Genomic DNA, 19,598 nt, shown 5'->3' with positions numbered 1-19,598 from the left:
TTTTCTTTCTTTAACACCCTCTTTGCCAACTCATCCACCCTCTCATTCCCCTTCACCCCTACATGTGCTGGAACCCATAGAAATTTTACCTGACCTCCCTGATTTCTTATCTGATGCAATTTGGGATTCAAAATAGTTAGACCTATCTGTCTTTATCTTGTTTTACAGCAGTTGGCATCCAACTTAATGGTACATTACCACCACCCTCTGCTCCAGAATGTGCACTAGACATACATTCTAAATCCCTTCCTTCCTTCTATCCATCAATCAATCAATCAAAACACACACACCCCCACACTTCACCCTCCCATCTTTGACCTTCCAGATACAGGTGTATTTATATGACAATCAATTGAAGCACCTTGATTACACACAGGTGATCTCCATTTAACTAATTATGTGATCTTCTGAAACCAATTGGCTGCCCCAGTGATGATTTGGTGTGTCATATTATGGGGAGGGGGAGCTCTTATGCATTCAATACTACCGTTCTCTCAAAAATAATCAATAAACTCCAAGACCTAGGCCTGAATACCTCCTTGTGCAACTGGATCCTCAATTTCCTCACTTGCAGACCCCAGTCTGTTCAGAGTGACAATCATTATCAGCAAAGGCGCACTGCAGGGCTGTGTGCTTAACCTGCTGCTCTGGTCACAGCTTTATATTTATGACTGTGAGGCTAAACACAGTTCCAAAGCCATATTTAAGTTTGCTAGTGAAACCACAAAGGTGGTGTCACTAAATCAAAGGTGGTGATGAAAGTGCAAACTCCTTACAAGCACCACCGGGAATTGAACCTATACAGGAAGGAGATTGAGAATCTGCCTGAGTGGTGCCATAACACAACCTCTCACTCAATGTCAGCAAGACCAAGGAGCTGATTATTGACCTCAGGAGGAGAAAACTGGAAATCCACGACTCAGTCTTCATCAGGGATCAGAAGTGGGGACGGTCAGCAACTTTAAGTTCCTTGGCATTATCATTTCAGTAGATCAGTCCTGCAAAAAGCATTACAAAGAAGGCATGCCAACACTTCGACTTCCTTAGAAGTTTGCAAAGATTTGGAATGTCATCTAAAACTTTGACAAACTTCTAGATATGTAGTGGAGAGTATACTGACTGGTTGCATCATGGCCTGGTTTGGAAACAAGAATGCCCTTTAATGGAAAGGCCTTCAGAAAGTAGTGGATACAGTCCATTCTATCACGTGTAAAGCCCTTCCCACCAATGAGCGCATCCACTAAGAGTGTTGTCACAAGAAAGCAGCATCCATCATCAAAGACCCCCACCATACAGGCCACGCTGCTGTCATCAAGGAGGTACAAGAGCCTCAAGACCCACATTACCAAGTTCAGGAACAGTTATTACCGTTCATCCATCAGGCTCTTGAACCAGAGAAGTTAACTTCATTCAATTTCATTCCCCCAACATTGAAACTGTTCTTGCAACTATGGACCCACTTTCAAGAAGTCTTCATCTAATTTTCTTGATACTTATTTTTTAAAATTTATTATTATGCTTTATTTTCTTTTTGTATTTGCAGTTTGTTTCTTTTGCAGATTGGTTGTCTTGTGTACGGTTTTTCATTGATTCTATTGTTTTTCTTTGTAGTTACTCTGAATGCCCACAATAAACTGAATTTGAAGGTGACACGTATGGACTTTGATGACAGGGTAGTGTATAGTGGTCAGTACAATGCTTTACAGGACAGGCGACCTGGTTTCAATTCCCAGTGGTGCCTGTAAGGAGTTTGTACTTTCTCCCTGTGACCAGGTGCTCTGGTTTCCTTTCACAGTCCAAAAACATACTGGTTCATCAGTTCATTGGTCATTGTAAATTGTCCTGTGATTAGACCAGCATCGAATCGGGGATCACTGGGTGGCATGGCTGGAGGGGCCTATTCCGTGCTGTATCTTCATAATAAAAAAAATTACTTCTAATTTTGTACTTTTCTTTAAGACCTAGGGGCAGAATTAAGCTACTTGGCCCACTGAGTCTGCTCCGTCGTGGCTGTTTTATTATGCCTCTCAACCCCATTCTCCTGTCTTCATCCTGTAATCCTTGATGTCCTGACGAATCAAGAACTGATCAATCTCTGTTTTAAATATAACCAATAACTTGGCCAGCTGTGGCAATGATTTCCACAGATTCACCACCTTCTGGCTAAAGAAATTCCTGCTCATCTGTATTCCAAATGGACATCCCTCTCGTCCTAGACCCGCCCACTATTGGAAACTCTCCTTCTCCACTCTATCTGCCTTTCAATGTTCCATGGGTCTCATTGAGATCTCCCCTCATTCCTCTAAACTCCAGTGAGTACAGACACAGAACCATCAAACACTCCTCAAATGTTAACTCTTTCAATCCCGGAATCATTGTCATGAACCTCCTCTGGACCTTCTCCAATGCCAGTAAGGTAATAAACTAATAACAGCATTTTGATAACAATACAGCTTGGATTTATAAAAGAAGAAATCATCTTGACTAATCTACTGGAGTTCTTTGATGATATTACCTGTTGAATAGGTACGGGAGATTTTCAGAAGGGTTTTGATGAGGTTGGTCAACTAAATTAGAGTTGGAAGTAATGTACTAATGTGGGCTGAAAATTAAATGTTGGAATAAACCAACCTTACTCAGGTTGGCAGGCTGTGACTGGAGCATAAATGTCATATTTCAAAGTTTGCTGATCATACCAAACTATGGTAATATTAATTGCCCAGCTAGGTGACTGGTAGGGTCATAATAGGTGTAGTTATCCACTTGAAAGCTGAAAACAGTAAAGTGGAGCTTTTAAAAAAAATTGCTGAGAGGCAGCGAACTGTTTATGTTGAAAGGGAACTGCATGAAGTTATACAAGTCACCGAAAGCCAATGTGCGCAGCAAGTGATTAAAAAGCAAAAGGTATGCTGGCCTTTATTACTAGTAACTTCCAGGAGTAAAGATGTCTTATTGCGCTTATTCAGCGTCTTAGTGAGATTGCACCTGGAGCCTTAATTGTAGTTTTACCCTCCTTACCCCCTCCCCCCCCCCAAAAAAAGGCACTTCTTGCCAATACACAGTTTACACAGTTCAGGGAATGTTTATCAGATTGGTTCCTGGAATGGCAGACTTATCATATGCATAGACCAGATCAGGCCTGCAGTCGTTGAAAAGTTTTACGTTCGGGATGCACGGAAGTCGTTCCCAGCAAAGCAAGCATCTCGAACCAAGGCTCGGCGTCACAGAATACTGGGTAGAACACTTCGCTTGGAGATTGGCGAGCCTTTGGAATGATCTACCCAGAGGGCTGTGGAAGCGCAGGCATTGACTTCATTCAAAACAGAAATCGATGGGATTCAAAGTGTATGCTATAACACTGTGTACATGGAAAGTGAACCCTGATCTTGATCAATGGTGCATTTGCGAGGCCAACTGGCCTTTCTATTGTTTATGTTCTTCACCGACAACCCTTCATGCAATTTGCGCCACTGTGAACAGCTCCTTTTAAATCCAAGCCTCCTTTTTCTTCCTTACAGTCAAGGTTAATAACGAGTCAGGGATTAAGAACCTCACTGATGCCAAATAATACGCTCCCGCCCTCCCACTATGGGAACTAAGCCGGTTCTTCCGCCGCCACCGGTGGCGAAGGAAGTGACGTAGGGAAACGCCGCCTGCGGCGGCGATGCGCAAACCGGAAGCGGTGAGCGTTTGGCGCGGTTTGGGAGTGCTGTCGGCTGGGAGTGCGGAGCCGCTCGTTAAACGCCCGAGCCCGTGAGCGCAGTCGCCGGCATCCGAGTTCGCGACATGCCTCCTAAGCACTCGAAGAAAGTTGCCGTGCCCGGCTGTGAGGAAGGCGGCTCTCCGGCCAGGTGAGAGCGGGAACAAACCGATCCAGTGGCTGAGCAACGGAGCAGGAAGCCGGGACTCAGTCCCTGCCGACAAGCCGCTTCTAAGTGAGGACCGGCCCGTGGCTGGCTTGCCGTGGTGTAACGGCTGTTGCTGTCCAGTGTTTGGACGCCCTGGACTCCTCTTGATTTGTTCCAAGCTTGCTTTGGTGCTGTCATAAAACACACGATCCTTTGCTGTTCCTGCTGTTTTTGTGTGTAGCATTGTCTACACTTCCAGTCCGGCTTTTGTTACCACGGCTGTTTTACAGTACTTTTCAAACACAGTGTCCCCTCTGAACATAAACACTTAGTCAAAAATTTATGCAAGCTCAATCGGTCCAAACCGCAACATTTTGCATCTTTACACACACCTTTACACGGTCCCTCTTCCCCCAATTAGTTAGACTCTCCTTTTTATGCCATGGACTCTTACCATTAATCGAGGGGTCCCTTAGGTTGGGAACCCCTGCTCTTGATGAAGAGTCTCAGTCAGAAACGTCAAGTGTCCTTCTCCCATGGATGATGTTCGACCCGCTGAGTTCTTAAGCATATTCTTGCTCCAAATCCCGCAATTACCGAATTTTGTGTACATTCTCATTTTTTTTTTACATCGATCGCATGCTCAAAGTCCATTTCTTTTCCCAATTGTACGAAAGGGGTGACCTTGCACAGTCTCCCTTCCCAGTGCTTAGATCGCAGCTTTGTGTGTTGGCACTGCGCGGTCTGTCTGCTGCTAGCTATTAAAGTACGAACGATTGTGTAATCGCCTGCTGTTAGTCCGATGCATGTGGTGAGTGTCATCACGTTAAATGAAGGGTAATCAGACATGTAAAATTCGTAATGTGCTGGTCCGTAATGATTAGTGGGAAAGATTTGTATGGTGTCAATCAGGTTGTCTTTAAAAAGTTCCGCAGCTGCTGAGGTATAGGAGCTGCTAGTTTTCCCTTGCACACCTGCAAACAGCAATGTGAAAATAAGCATTTTCATTATATTGGGTGAATAGTGGAATACTGGCCAACACGCACAAAATGCTGGAGAAGCTCAGAAAAGAGAACTGTGGACGTTTCGGGCTGAGACCCTTCATCAGGATTCCCAGCATGTGCAGATTTTCTCTTGTTTGTGCCCGAGGAATTCTTCCCCAGTTTTCAAAATGTTGGCTTCAGATCTTTAGTGTTTTCTGAGCAGGCAGCCCCACACAAGCTCAACATCTCACTGTAAAGACTGCACAATTCCCTTGACACTGCACTGTAGTTTAGGCCTATGCCTACATTCTAGTTCATGTGGTAATCAACAAAAGCTTAGTCATTGATCAACAAAGTTTGCTTCCTTGTTTAATTCTTTATGTGTGTGATTTTTAGCAATAGAGTTAAAGTAATCGTAGAATTATGGAGAAACGTTGGATTAAATTGTTTCCATGATAAGGTAGAGATGGGTAATAATTTTCCCAGCCAACCATACGCAAAGATTTAAAAAGCCCTCAGATTCAGTAACGAGTCGATTTCTCTCTTGATTCAACATCGTTTAAGATTCAAGATTGTTCAATGTCATTTCCGGTATACAAGTGTAAAGGAGAATGAAATAACTGTTTCTCTGGTTTCAACACAGCACCATAAAAACCACAATAAATATACATACTGAAAGTGCACAAAGTTGATTTTCAATTTGATTTGATTGGAAACTTAAAATCCAACACTACTCCTCCCAAGAACTTTATCCACAGTCATATTTCCTTCCCTTCATCATTCTTATCACAATTGCTGGTTACACAATCATAAAAAAGGGGTATGTCACCAGGACTGTTTTGACTATACAATATGTCCAGAAGTTGATCTGCCTGAGATGTCATTCTTCCTCTCTGACAGCAGTGCAGAACCCATAGGTTCCCGGATCTTGTGAAAATGCATCTACCTGCTCTTCATCATTCTCTGGGTTAGAGAAATTCCAGATTCGTCATCTTCTGCAAGAAGAATTTCCTACAGCATCGTTTTAAATTCACATCCTTATCCTGTAAATATGTCCCCTAGTTTGAGGCTTTTTGATTTGTGGAAATATTTCAACAGCTATCCTTTCATGATCTTGTTTGTTTAAGTAAGGTTATCACTCATTCTTTTGCTTGCATATTTGTAAGTATGGCAAGAATTTGAATGCTGATTTAAATAACTGGGGCCCAAAGAAATTAAAACTACGCTGTTAAAGATGGGAGCAGATACAACAGTCATGTGGATTACAAAGGCAAGAGATATTGTTAGAAAAAGTTAGAATGTAGAATTTAATGTGGTGATTTGTGAATGAGTGATAGTTGGTCAATTGGACTTAAAAGGTTCTGTATCAGTGAAAGGTATAATCTAATGGAAGTTGCATTTGATAAAGTTACTGAGTAGACCAGGGAGGTAATTAGTAAATACATGGTTAAGTTGCCCGCAATACACTGCCTTTATATATAAAAAAAATGTTCTGGTTGCTATCATTGTGTGCTGTTTTTAGTTAATAAGTGTTGAAGAGTGTTTTAGTAAATTAATGTATTTGCATTGATTAATGTGCCAAGGCACCTGCATGAGCTTCAGCTATGCCTACATTTTCATTGGTTATGTGGAACAGTATGGGTTGTTCCAAGCCTCCACTGGTTTTGGTTCCCAACTCTTTGTGTTAAATTGACAACTGCATTGGTGCTGCTTCTAGCACCTATGCTGAGCTTGTCAATTTCATCAACTTTGCCTTCATTTTCTACCTTGTCCTCAAATTTATTTGGTTCATCTTGGACACCCCTTTTCTTGATCTTTCTGTCTGATTCTCTGGAGACAGACTGTCTTCTGACATTTTTTATAAGCCTACTGACTCTCACACTATCTTGACTATAACTCTTCCCATCATGTCATTTGTAAAAATGCTATTCCCTTTTCTCATTTCCTCCACCTTTCCCTCACAGAGAAGTACTACACAGAAGCAGGTTATTTAGTCCATGCCGAAACCATTTAAACTGTCTACTCCCATCAACCTCTACCAGGAGCATAGACCTGCATACCCTTCCATCCGTGTACCTATACACACTTCACTTAAATGTTGAAATGCACCACTTGTGCTGTCAGCTTATTCCACACTCTCATGACCCTCTAAGTGAAGAAGTTTTCCCTCATGTTTCCCTTAAAGTTTTCACCTTTCATCCTTATCTCATGACCTCTGAATGTAGTTCCAACCAACCTCAGTGGAAAAAGCCTGTTTGCACCTATTCTATCTATACAGCTCAATTTAGTGTACCTCCATCAAATCTCCCTTTGATCTTCTACATTCCAAGGAATGAAGTACTAACATATTTGATCTTTTCTTATAACTCAGGTCCTTCAGACCTGGCAACACCTTTTCTCTGTACTCGTTCAACCTTATTTACATCTTTCCTCTAGGTAGGTGACCGAAACTGCACACAATACTCCAAATTAGGCCTCACCAACGTCTTATACAACTTCAACATGGCATCCCATCTCCTGTACTCAGTACTTTGATTTAAGAAGCTCAAGGTGACAAAAGCTTTCTTTAGGATGCTATCTGTGGTGCCATTTTTAATGAATTATGGACTTGTATTCCCAGATGTCTTTGTTCTACCACACCATTGACTGTGTAAGACCTATCCTGGTTGGTTCTACTGAAGTGCAACACCTCGCACTTGGCAGATGGAATTTAATGCAGCCATTTTTCCAGCTGATGCAGATCCCCCTGCACGAAATGATAACCTTCCTCACTGTCCACTGCACCCCCAGTCTTGGTGTCATCCACAGATTTGCTGATCAAGTTCACCACATTATTATCCAGATTGTTGATATAGATGACAAGCAACAACAGCACCGATCCCTGCAGCACATCACTAGTCACAGGCCTCCAGTCAGAGAGGCAACCTTCTACTACCACTCTCTGGTTTCTCCCACAAAACTAATCTCTAATCCCATTTACTACCTCATCTTGAATGTTGAACGACTGAACCTTCTTCACCAGTCTCCCATGTGGTGTTGTCAAATGCCTTCCAGAACTCCATGCAGACAACATCCACTGTCTTGCCTTTCCTGGTAACTTCCTCGAAAAACTCTTTAAGGTTGGTTAGACATGACCAACCATGCACATCTGTTCTGAAATTGAGGCTGTCCATTCTGGAACTTCAGAGATGTCCTCCTCCTTCGAAGAACAGGGTTTCCTTTCTTCTACCTTCGGTGCTGCCCTCAGCTGCACCTTTTCCATTTCCTAGATATCTGCCTTCACCCCATCTTGCCGCCAGAATAACAGGGATAGTTTGCCTTTGTCCTTATCTACCACCTTGTGAGCTTTGGCACCCAGCACATAATTTTGTAACTTCTGCTGTCTTCAATGGAATCCTACAACGAAACATATCTTTTTCTCACCCCCCCACCCCACCACCCCATGGTCTGCTTTCTGCAGGGATCACTCCACATGACTCCCTTGTCCACTGAACCCGCCCCCACTGATCTCCCCCCTGGCACTTATCCCTGCAAATGGGATGAGTGATACACCTGTCTCCTTCCCCACCACTATTCAGGGCCCCAAACAGGTGAGGCGACACTTCACTTACACGTTCGTCAGGGTCATCTGCTTATCAAGAGTGCTGTTGAAAAGGAGTTTAGCATTCTGATCTTTTGCTGATTGTTTTCTTTGCTGGAAGTCAGTGTTTGGAGTAGCCTGGTCAATTAAATGCATTGCTTTTTGTAAATAATCCACTATTGTGCGCTGACATTGGAGGAAATTCAGTCTCTCTGATTTCTACATCTGCACAAGGTACATCCAGCTGCAACTCTTACAAATCGTGTTAGGGAATTGGAACTACAGCGGGATGCCCTTTGGCTCATACAGGAGAATGAAGAAGTTGTAGATGGGAGCTACAGGGAGGTAGTCACCCCTAAGTTCAGGATGACTGTTAAGAAGGAAAGGGAATAGGCTAACAGAGCAGAGCACATGTGTTGCCAGTCCCTTCAATAATAAGTAGACTGCTTTGGAACCTGTTGGGGACGAAGTGGGGGGGGGGGGGAACAACCTACCAGGAGATAGCTGCAGTGACCGGTCTCTAGCACTGAGTCTGGCTCTGTGGCTTAGGAGGGAAGGAAGAGAAGAGGGGTGCAGTAGTGATAGGGGATTCCATAGTTAGAGGGACGGAAAGGAGATTCTGTGGATGTGAAAGAGACACCCATTTGTTCTGTTGCCTCCCAGGTGCCAGGGTCAGGGATGTTTCAGATTGGGTTTACAGCATTCTAAAGGGGATGGATGAACAGCCAGAAGTTGTAGTACATATTGGTACCAATGGCATAGGTAGGAAAAGGGAGGAGGTTCTGAAGAGACAATATAGGGAGTTAGGTAGAAAGCTGACAAGCAGTACCTCCAGGGTAGTAATCTCTGGATTGCTGCCTGTGCCTTGCATCAGTCAGGATAAGAATAGGATGATTTGGCAGATAAATGTGTAGCTGAGCTGTTGGTGCAAGGAAATTCTGCGGAAGATAGAAATTAGCAGGTGTGATGTGGGTATCGCTGAGTTGTGGCTAAAAGAAGATCACGGTTGGGAGCTTAACGAGGATACACAATGTATCAAAAGTATAGGCTGGTGGGCAGAAGGAGTGGGCTGACTCTTGTGGTAACAATTAAATCAAATCCTTAAAGGTGACATATGATTGGAAGATGTAGAATCCTTGTGGGTAAAGACCCTGATGGGAGTTATATACAGGCCTCTGAACAGTAGCCATGATGTGGGATGTGAACTACAGTAGGAGAAAAGGCAATATTATGATAGTCATCAGGGATTTCAATATGCAGGTAGATTGGGAAAACAAGGTTGGTGCTGGATCCCAAGGGAAGGAATTTGTCGAATGCCTACAAGGTGGCCTTTTAGTGCAGTTTGTAGTTGAGCCGTGAGGGAAAAGGTAATTCTGGATTGGGTGTTGTGTAATGAACCAGATTTTATTAGGAAGCTTAAGGTAAATGAACCCTTAGGAGACAGTGATCATAATATGATAGAATTCACCCTGCACTTTGAAAGTGAGAAGCCAAAATCAGATCTATCAGTACTACGTTGGAGTAAAGGGAACTGGAGAGGCATGAGAGAGGAGCTGACCAAAGTTGATTGGAAAGGGACATCTGCGGGGATGACAGTAGAACAGTAGTGGCTGGAGTTTCTGGGAGCAATTTGGAAGGTGCAGAAAAGATTGTATTCTGTAGGCAGGATGAGGCAACCATGGCTGACAAGGGAAGTCAAAGACAGCTTAAAAGTGAGAGAGGGCATAGTTATAGCTTAATCTAATGGGAACCTTTTAAAAAAAATCAACAGAAGACAACTAAAAAAGGCAATAAGGAGAGCAAAGATTAAAGATAATGGTAAGCTAGCCAATAATATAAAAGAGGATACCAAAAGTTTTTTTTCAGTGATCCACTTAGTGGATCACTCTATTAGATATACATATACATCTCATTAATGCAAATGTTTAATCAGCCAATCATGTGGCAGCAATTCAATGTATAAAAGGATGCAGACACGGTCAAGAGGTTCAGTTGTTGTTCAGACCAAACATCAGAATGGGTTAGAAATATGATCTAAGTGACTTTGACTGTGGAATGATTGTTGGTGCCAGGTGGGCAGTTTGAGTATCTTAGAAACTGCTGACCTCCTGGAATCTTCACACACGGCAGTCTCTAGAGTTTACTGAGAATGGCATGAAAAACAAAGTAACATCCAGTGAGCTGCTGTTCGGTGTGTGAAAAGCTTTGTTAATGAGAGAGGTCAGATGGTAATGACTAGACTGGTTCAAGCTGATAGGAAGGCAGCAGTAACTTAAATAAACACACTTTACAACAGTAGGATTGTAAATTACACTAACAACAGGAATTCTGCAGATGCTGGAAAATCAAGCAACACACATCAAAGTTGCTGGTGAACACAGCAGGCCAGGCAGCATCTCTAGGAAGAGGTACAGTCGACATTTCAGGCTGAGACCCTTCGTCAGGACAACGAAGGGTCTCGGCCTGAAACGTCAACTGTACCTCTTCCTAGAGATGCTGCCTGGCCTGCTGCGTTCACCAGCAACTTTGATGTGTGTCATTGTAAATTACACTTCACTGTTTAATAAGGAAGGTGGTGGGGAAGACAGGATATTATAGGCCACTTAGCTTGATGTCAGTGGTTGGTAAGATGTTGGAGTCCATTATTAAGGATGAGGTTTCGGGTACTTGGAGGCACATGATTAAATAGGCTGAAGTCAGCATGGTTTTGTTAAGGCAGGCGTTCCCAACCTGGAGTCCAAGGGCCTCTTGCTTAACGGTATTGGTCCGTGGCATAAAAAAAGGTTGGGAGCTTCTGCTTAAGGGGACATCTTGCCAGACAAATGTATTGGAATTCTTAGAGGAAATAATAGGCAGGATAAACAAAGGATGTTGTTTACTTGGATTCTCAGAATGTCTTTGATAAGGTGATGCATGTGAGCCTGCTAAATAAGATAAGAGCCTATTGTATTACCGGAAAGATACTAGAATGTATAAACAATTTGCAGACTGGCAGGTGGCAAAGAGTGTGAATAAAAGAGGCCTTTTCCAGTTGGCTGCCAGTGACTAGTGGCGTTTCTCAGAGGCTTCTTTTCATGTTATATGTCAATGATTTGGATGACAGGATTGATGGCTTTGTGGCCAAATTTGCTGATAATACACTGATAGGTTGAGAGTGGTGAATCTGTGGAATTCATTGCCGTAGGTGGTTGTGGAGGTCAAGTCATTGGGTATATGTAAAGCAGAAGTTGATTAGTAAGGGCGTCAAAAGTTATCAGGAGAAGGCAGGAGAAAGAGGTTGAGAGGGAAGATAAATCAGCCATGATGAAATGGCAGAGCAGACCCAACAGGGGTGAGTGGCCTAATTCTGCCTCTATATCTTGTGGTCTTATGGAATGAATAGTTAGGGTAGCGGATGGCACGGCAATTATACAGGCTGCTTTGTCCTAGATGTTGAACTTAACGACTTGCTGAAGCTGCAAACAGTCGTAGGGAATATTTCTTCATGTGGCTGACTTGACTTTTACAGTGTTAGGAAGTAGGTCATTCTCAGCAGGCTATCCAACCTCTAGCTTGTTCTGGTAGTTCCAGTATTTATGTATTGGTGCAGCTGAGTTTCTGGCCAACAGTTACTCCCAGGATGGTAATGATACAAAACCTGTTGATTCAATGATTACTACTCTTATGATGGAAGAAAGGTAATTGATAAAGCAACAGAAGATGGCTGGGTATCAAATTCAGCCCTGATGAACTTGATGATGTCCAATTCTTGGGTTAATTGATAATCAATAACCACCAGTACCTCTATTGTACCAGGCATGTCTCCAATCATTGGAGTGTTTTCCTCTTAAAGTCAATTGATCTAATTTTTTCTCAAGGGCTCCTTGAGGCTATATTCAGTCAAATAGCTTTATTGGAATTCAGCTCTTTTGTCCATATTTGGATCAAGGCCATGATATGGTCTGGAGCTAAGTGTTCCTGGTGGAAGCCAAACCAAGCATCAATAAACAGTCAGTGCCATCTCACAGCATTGTACCTTATAACAATTTGCTGATAGACTGATCAGATGGTCAGTAGGGTATGTGTTTTGAGTCTAATTATGTCAGGCTGTTACTTGACATCTCTGTGAGAGCTCTGTTTAGACACTGTCCACAAGTATTTATGGGCACTTTAAGATGGACAGGCTGGGAGCAACTTTGTCATTTCTGAATTTGATGCTGGTTTTCTCTGGTTTTATTCTTTCTCTGTTTGAACATAGTAGAATGATGCAACTTATTGGCTTGCTCAGCCATTCAAGCCTACAGAGTTGGGTCCGGAGTCATGCATTATCCAGACTGACTAAGGATTGAAGGCTCCAAGTTGGGAAGGACATTAGTGAATCAGATGGGTTTTTCAACAAACTTGCATTTTAGAGGACTTTATTACTAATAACCAGTGATTTGTTAGATAAACTGTTCCCTTATGAACTTGTATTGGAGCATGAGTGTATCAAATATCTTCATTGAATTAGTGAAGAAATTCAGGATAAATTTTCTGTTAAAGATATAATTAGATATACTTCCCATTCAAATGTTCAGAAGGGCATATACAGTAATGGAGTTTGTGGATATTTTGATCCCCAATAAAATAATCAAACGAGTATCTGAACTGTGATGTGGAGAGGACTGACGTTAATGGCACTTCAATAGCTGTTATTGAAGCTTGTACCTTATAGCATTACCGAGATCCAGTTCAGCTCTTGAAATCATACTGGCATTAGCAGTTTCAAATCCTTATAGCAGCCCCTAAATAGGAACCCGAGGCCTTGCAATCATGTTAGTGTGATATGCAAGGCCAAATGTGGAGAGAGCAGTAGATGAGGTCATTATGATAACTGCATTGCCATTTGTCACTTTGCAGAATTAATGAATGTGGATGCTGATTGTGGTCCTTGATGTTTTTATCAAATGTTTTTTTTAGCTTAATTGAAAAAGTGGGAAATTGGGAAAGCACAAAATTTCTTTATAATATGGAATTGATGTTGATTTTGTGTAAATGTTATGCTTCCTATATTACAGTCCCTGCTGCATTATATTGTAGGATTCTGCCTTTAAAAGGAACATCGATGATTCATTGTGATTTGAATTTGGTTGCAATAACACCATTGCATTAAAGCTGAGGTCACAAGTCTGTCAAACTTTTAAGAAACAGTTTACTGTGCAAGATTTATTTGCATAATACACCTTAATGCTGGGTAGAAAGACTTGACGATTTGGATGACCCTTCCAAGTAATTTGTCATACCATAGAGTCATGAGTATTACAGCACAGAAGCAGGCCCTTTGGCCCATCTAGTCCATGCAAAACTGTTGTCCTGCCTGTCCATTGACCTGCACCCAGGTCATAACCCTCCATACCCCTCCCATACAGATAATTATCCAAATTTCTCTTAAGAGCTGAAATTGAACCACCATCCACCACTTCTTCTGGTAGCTTATTCCACACTCACATTTCCCTCAGTGAAGAAGTTCCTCCTCATGTTTCCCTTGAACATCTCACCTTTCACCTTTAACCCATGACTTCTAGTTCTAGTCTCACCCAACCTCCGTGGGGGGGGGGAAGTCTATCTATACCCCTCATAATTTTGTATGCCTCTATCAAATCTCCCTTCATTCTCCTGCATGCCAGGGAATAAGGTCCTAACATTTTCAAGCTTTCCCCATAACGCAGATCCTCAAGTCCCAGCAAAATCCTTGTAAATTTTCTCTGACCATTCAGTTCTTCTCTTTTCTGTACTTATGGTTCATCAGTTTTCTACTATATATAATTTTAGCATTAGCCCTTGCTTTTCTGCAGGTGTACATGTATTCCTCCCAAGGCTCTTTATTGTGGTGTAGCCATTTACCTGTGGCAGCATGACCAGAAACTCAACTTTCATAAACTTCCAAGAACATTACATTATGTCAACTAGTTATCTGATAAACACTAGACTGTTGTTCCAACCATATTCAGTGTCTATCATGCACATTCAATAGTCATCTTAATTCCATAATTCAACTCATTTATAATCCCAAGTATGCTGTTATTAAGATGGACAGACTATCCAGTATAGATTTAGGTTCTGAATTTATCTGAGTTGACCTAGCAAAGCCTTCCTCACAAATATTTGGGCAGTGGTATTTAAATAGGGCAAGCTGTCTCCCTGATAATCAGGCAACAATCTGACATAGTGGTATTCAGAGTTGTACCTTAGAGACAACATGGCAGATGACTCCATAACAATCCAGTAGTAGAGTAGACCCATCTGAGGTGGCAGTAATACAGAGATAGGAGAGAATAACTCTGGAAATCCTCAATATTGATTCCAGGTCCAATGAACTCAGATGGCATCAGTCAGGTATGACAAGGGAATGATTTCATTGCCACATACTGTCCTCCCTTACTTGGTGAGCATTTGGTCTAATATATGAATAACATTTAGAAGAGGTACTGAAAATAACAGGGTTTCAGGATGTATGCTAGCTATTGGACTTCATTAAGAAAATGGTAGCGGATTTAAACAACACTCAAAACGAGAGGCAATCTACCACGAGCAGCACGGTAGCATAGTGCTTCGCACAGTGCTTTACAGTACCAGCAACCCACTGCTGCTTGCAAGGAGTTTGTAGGTTCTCCTCGTGATCCTGTGGGTTTCTTCCCACAGTCCAAAGACATACCAGTTGGCAGGTTAATTGGTGATTGTAAATTGATCTGTGATTAGGCTAGGATCAAATCTGGGGGTGGGGGGGGGGTTGGGGGTTGCTGGGCAGTGTGGCTCCAGTTGCTGGAAGGGCCTGTTCTGTGCTGTATGTCAATAACTAAATAATAAAATAGTGCTATAGTATCACAATCAAGTTACCTGCCTTGCTCTTGGTAGGTCAAGCTTCAAGTGGCATTGAAGTTACACTCATCAGGCAGGTAGAAAGTATACCATGCTCCCTTACTCTTTCAGGCTTTTCCGACACCTTAGAGCTCATCTTGCTAACGGCTGCTCAATGCAACATGTTAAGCAATGCTGTTCGGAATCCGGGGCAGAGCGGCTGCTCGGGGCGCGCGCTGCCTTTCTTTGTAACAGTGAAAATACCTTCTGAAAGCGAAAACAGGGTACTAATGTAGGTCTTTCGTACAGTAAGGTTTCGTAAAGCAGGCGTTCAAAAAGCGGGGGACACCTCTATCATTGTTCAATAAAGCTGGCAAAGCTGCAATACTTTTGTAAAAAGCTCTTAATGTGAGAAGTAATTGAATGATGTTATTATGCAGTGATTAAGTGCCAAGACTGATAGAATGAAATAATTCATACAAAATAAGCGAGTTCTCAGCGGTGATATCCTGTGGAAACTAATACAGGTGTCCCCCGCTTTTTGAACATTCGCCTTACGAAACCTCACTGTTACGAAAGACCTACACTAGTACCCTGTTTTCGCCTTCAGAAGGTGTTTTCACTGTTACGAAGAAAGGCAGCGCGCGCCCCGAGCAGCCGCTCTGCCCCGGATTCGGAACTGCTTTACTTAAACACATTGCATTGAGCAGCTGTTAGCAAGATGAGTTCTAAGGTGTCGGAAAAGCCTGAAAGAGTAAGGGTGTTACACTTAGCGTAAAACTAGACATAATTAAGCGTTTCGATCGTGGTGAACGAAGTAAGGACAAAGTGAGTTTGGCTTGTGGAAGCTGACGAAGATGATGTTGAAGAGGTTTTGGCATCCCATGACCAAGAACTGATAGATGAAGAGCTGATGCACTTGGAAGAGGAAAGGATAACAATCGAAACCGAATGCAGTAGCGAAATGAACGTGAAGCAACTGCGTGAGATTTTTGTTGCAATGATAGAGTACGACTTTAATTTTGAAAGGGTACGTAGGTTTAGGGGATATTTGCAGGATGGTTTGAGTCCTTACAAACAACTGTATGACAGAAAAATGCGCGAGGCTCAGCAGTCAAGCAAGCCTTCCACATCAGCCACAGCAGACGACGAACCTCGACCTTTGACATCGAGGTGGGCAGTCATAGGAGAAGATGAGCTGCCTGCCCTGATCCCCGGGCCCCAGACAGATACTGTACTGATTTGCAGAGAATGCAACAGTGGCTGGGAGGCACACAGCACATCTTTAAGAAAAAAGCCGAAATAAACATGCTAATTAATTAGGTGCTGCCGACACGTAACTGTTGGCCCAGATCAGAGCCGATTTCTGATTGCATCGCCTCTGATCTGGGCCGACAATTATGTGTCGGCGGCACCTAATTAATTAGCATGTTTATTTCGGCTTTTTTCTTAAAGATGTGTTGTGTGCCTCCCAGCTACTGCTGCGTTCTTTGCGGCAATGTATTGGGTTGGCGGCCCAGAGGGTGGGGGCCACTGCACCACCCAACCTGTGACGACTCAGTCTAACACACTATCATCAGTGTGCTCGGCAAGCTGTCTTCCCGATTCTGATAAGTGATACTACACAGTGCATACATTTTTTCTACTTTATATAGGCTGTGTATTTTTACGTGTTGTTTGGTAGATTTGGCAGCCTCATAGCTTAAAAGTTACTGGAGAGTGCGTTTATGCCAACAGCACTTGCGTGAGATTTTCGCTACGGAGATCTGTGCAGGCAATCGTTGTAGAGAAGTATTTCTACTTTATATAGGCTGTGTTTTTATCATATCATTTGTGCTTTTACTATATGTTATTGTTATTTTAGGTTTTATGTGTTATTTGTCATGATTTGGTAGGTTATTTTTGGGTCTGCGAACGCTTACAAAATTTTCCCATATAAATGGTAATTGCTTCTTCGCTTTACGACATTTCAGCTTACGAACCATTTCATAGGAACGCTCTACCTTCGGATGGCGGGGGAAACCTGTAATTTGGAACTGAAATGTCATCCTTGGATTCCAAGGTTTTGTATTGATTTATTTATTTCAATGATCTGGTGAGATAGTGTCGAAGCAGAGTGGAGAGAACTTAATTTTGCAGCTTTGTGGTACCTGGCTAAGGAATGTTTGCCTAGTGTCAAATTTGAAGTAGTTTTATCAGCTTTTTGCTTCTGCCAGATTTGCACGGTAAGAAAAGGGAATTTCAGCCTGTGTATGGATAGGCTGTAACCTGTAAGTGTTCATGTTTTCATCAAAATATCCACTCTTGCTTTCAGCTTACTAAAATAGTGAATTGTGAAGAGTAACTAGAAATTTTCTATATGAAATCTCTTGTGAACTAGACTCTGTGGTTATCAGAGACAAACAGAATTTTATTTCAAGTATTTACTGTGGCAACCTATAGTGATTAAGTTTGGCATGTATGGCTGACACAGAAAATACATAATTTTTTTTTAATGTAGGCTTCTGGGATAAACAAAAATGGTCTTATGTCAACTAATAAGACATAGGAGCAGAATTAGGCCAATCAGCCCATTAAGTCTGCTCCATAATTCTATTGTGGTTGATTTACTTTCTCCTGTCTTTTCTCCATAACCTTTGCTCTTAGTAATTAAGAAATTATTAATCTCTGCTTTAAATATACCCAGTAATTTGGGTTTCCACAGCCATTTGCAGTAAGGAATTTCACAGATTCACCATACTTCGCTTAAAGAAATTCCTCCTCGTCTCTGTTTTAAAGAGATGGTCTCTGGTCTTAGGCTCTCCCACTGTTGGAAACAATATTCGGTAAGTTTCAATGAGATGTCCCCTCTTTCTTCTAAACTGCAGTGATTACAGACCCAGAACTATGAAATTCTCCTTGTATGTTGACCCTTCCATTCCATTCCCTTGAGGTAAACCTAGAGGTAAACCACCTCTAGACCCTCTCCAACAACAGAACCTCCTGTATTAGATACAGGGCCAAAAACGGGAGTCAGTACGTACTGGTATTTGGAGTATTGAGAGTAATATAAAGCCTCAGCATTACATACTTGCTTTTTTAAATTCTAGTTCTCTTGAAAGGTATGCTAACATTCTATTTGTCTTTCTTACTACTGACTTCAACCTGCAAATTAACCTTTAGGGAACCTTGCACTCCCCATTTAGAAAATACACCTTTCTTCCTTCTACCTAAGTGCATGACCATACACTTTCCTACGCTGTATTCCATCTAGACTCCTTTGCCCATTCTCCTAAGCTGTCCAGATCCTTCTGCAGACTCCCTGCTTCCTGAACACTACTGCCGTTCCACGCATGTTGCTTTCACCTGTTGGTTTTTATGGTATTATTTTTGTAACTTGTATCGCTGTACCCAAATTAAATTGACCATGTGTTGTTAAAAATGTTAAAGGCAATTTTATTTTAAAGATGAAGCGTTTGCATTGGTACAATGTTGGTCAGCTGACACTGTATGCTTATTAAATCCCTGATTTTTATGCCATTAACTCCATTCGTCTTGTATGTAACCAGTAACATACAGCTGGCCAGATGACTTATATTTTTTATAAAACATGCTTCTGGCATTTTCATTCTCTGCTGGGGAAAATCCTTATAATTTTGATGTGATTTTATACATTCATTATATGGATATAAAATCAGTTTCTTGTGACCATGTGACTAATTGAAAGGATTGGAATAGACAACATGCGGCTGAGTTGTACTCGGCTCTGTGGAACTGGATGGGCCCAGACCTGCTGGAAGTGTACAACGCTATGCTTCTGGCCGGCAGTATGTCTGAGTCCATGAGGAAGGGCATCATCACCCTCATCTACAAGCAGAAGGGGGAAAGGGAGGACATTAGAAATTGGAGACCCATCTCTCTCCTGAATGTGGATTACAAGATCCTGTCCAAGGCTATCACCAACAGGGTCAAGTCTGCTCTGGGACAGGTGATCCACCCGGACCAAACCTGTGCTGTACCGGGCAGGAAGATCTCAGACAGCCTCGCGCTGCTGAGGGACACCATCGCCTACGTGCAGGACAGGGGGGTGGACGCCTGCCTGGTCAGCTTGGACCAGGAGAAAGCCTTCGACAGGATATCGCACACGTACGTGGCGGACGTGCTCTCCAAAATGGGATTTGGGGAGGAAATCCGGAATTGGATTAGACTGCTCTACACAGACATCCGTAGTGCAGTCCAGGTCAACGGGTGGGAAACAGACAGCTTCCCCATCAGGTCTGGAGTCAGGCAGGGCTGTCCCCTCTCCCCTGTCTTGTTTGTCTGCTGCATAGAACCCTTTGCGGAAGCCATCAGAAGGGATGAGGGCATAAGAGGGGTGACGCTGCCAGGCAG

The 19,598-nt window shown here is 42.5% G+C and overlaps 1 protein-coding gene across 1 annotated transcript in view; it reads left to right on the top strand.

Moving 5' to 3' along the window:
• The first annotated feature begins 3,679 nt into the window (after positions 1-3,679).
• The window catches only part of rb1 (retinoblastoma 1), a 243,514-nt gene continuing 227,595 nt past the window's right edge, over positions 3,680-19,598 (top strand). Inside the window, exon 1 of the mRNA XM_072260793.1 lies at positions 3,680-3,851. Within this exon, the coding sequence (XP_072116894.1) occupies positions 3,787-3,851 (65 nt within the window). The 5' untranslated portion in view covers positions 3,680-3,786. The remainder of the gene's footprint in view (positions 3,852-19,598) is intronic.

This window comes from Mobula birostris, chromosome 6 (genome assembly GCF_030028105.1).
Source record: "Mobula birostris isolate sMobBir1 chromosome 6, sMobBir1.hap1, whole genome shotgun sequence".
NCBI lineage: Eukaryota > Metazoa > Chordata > Chondrichthyes > Myliobatiformes > Myliobatidae > Mobula > Mobula birostris.
Note: the sequence above shows the minus strand (reverse complement) of the source record. Positions and strands in the feature narration are given on the sequence as shown.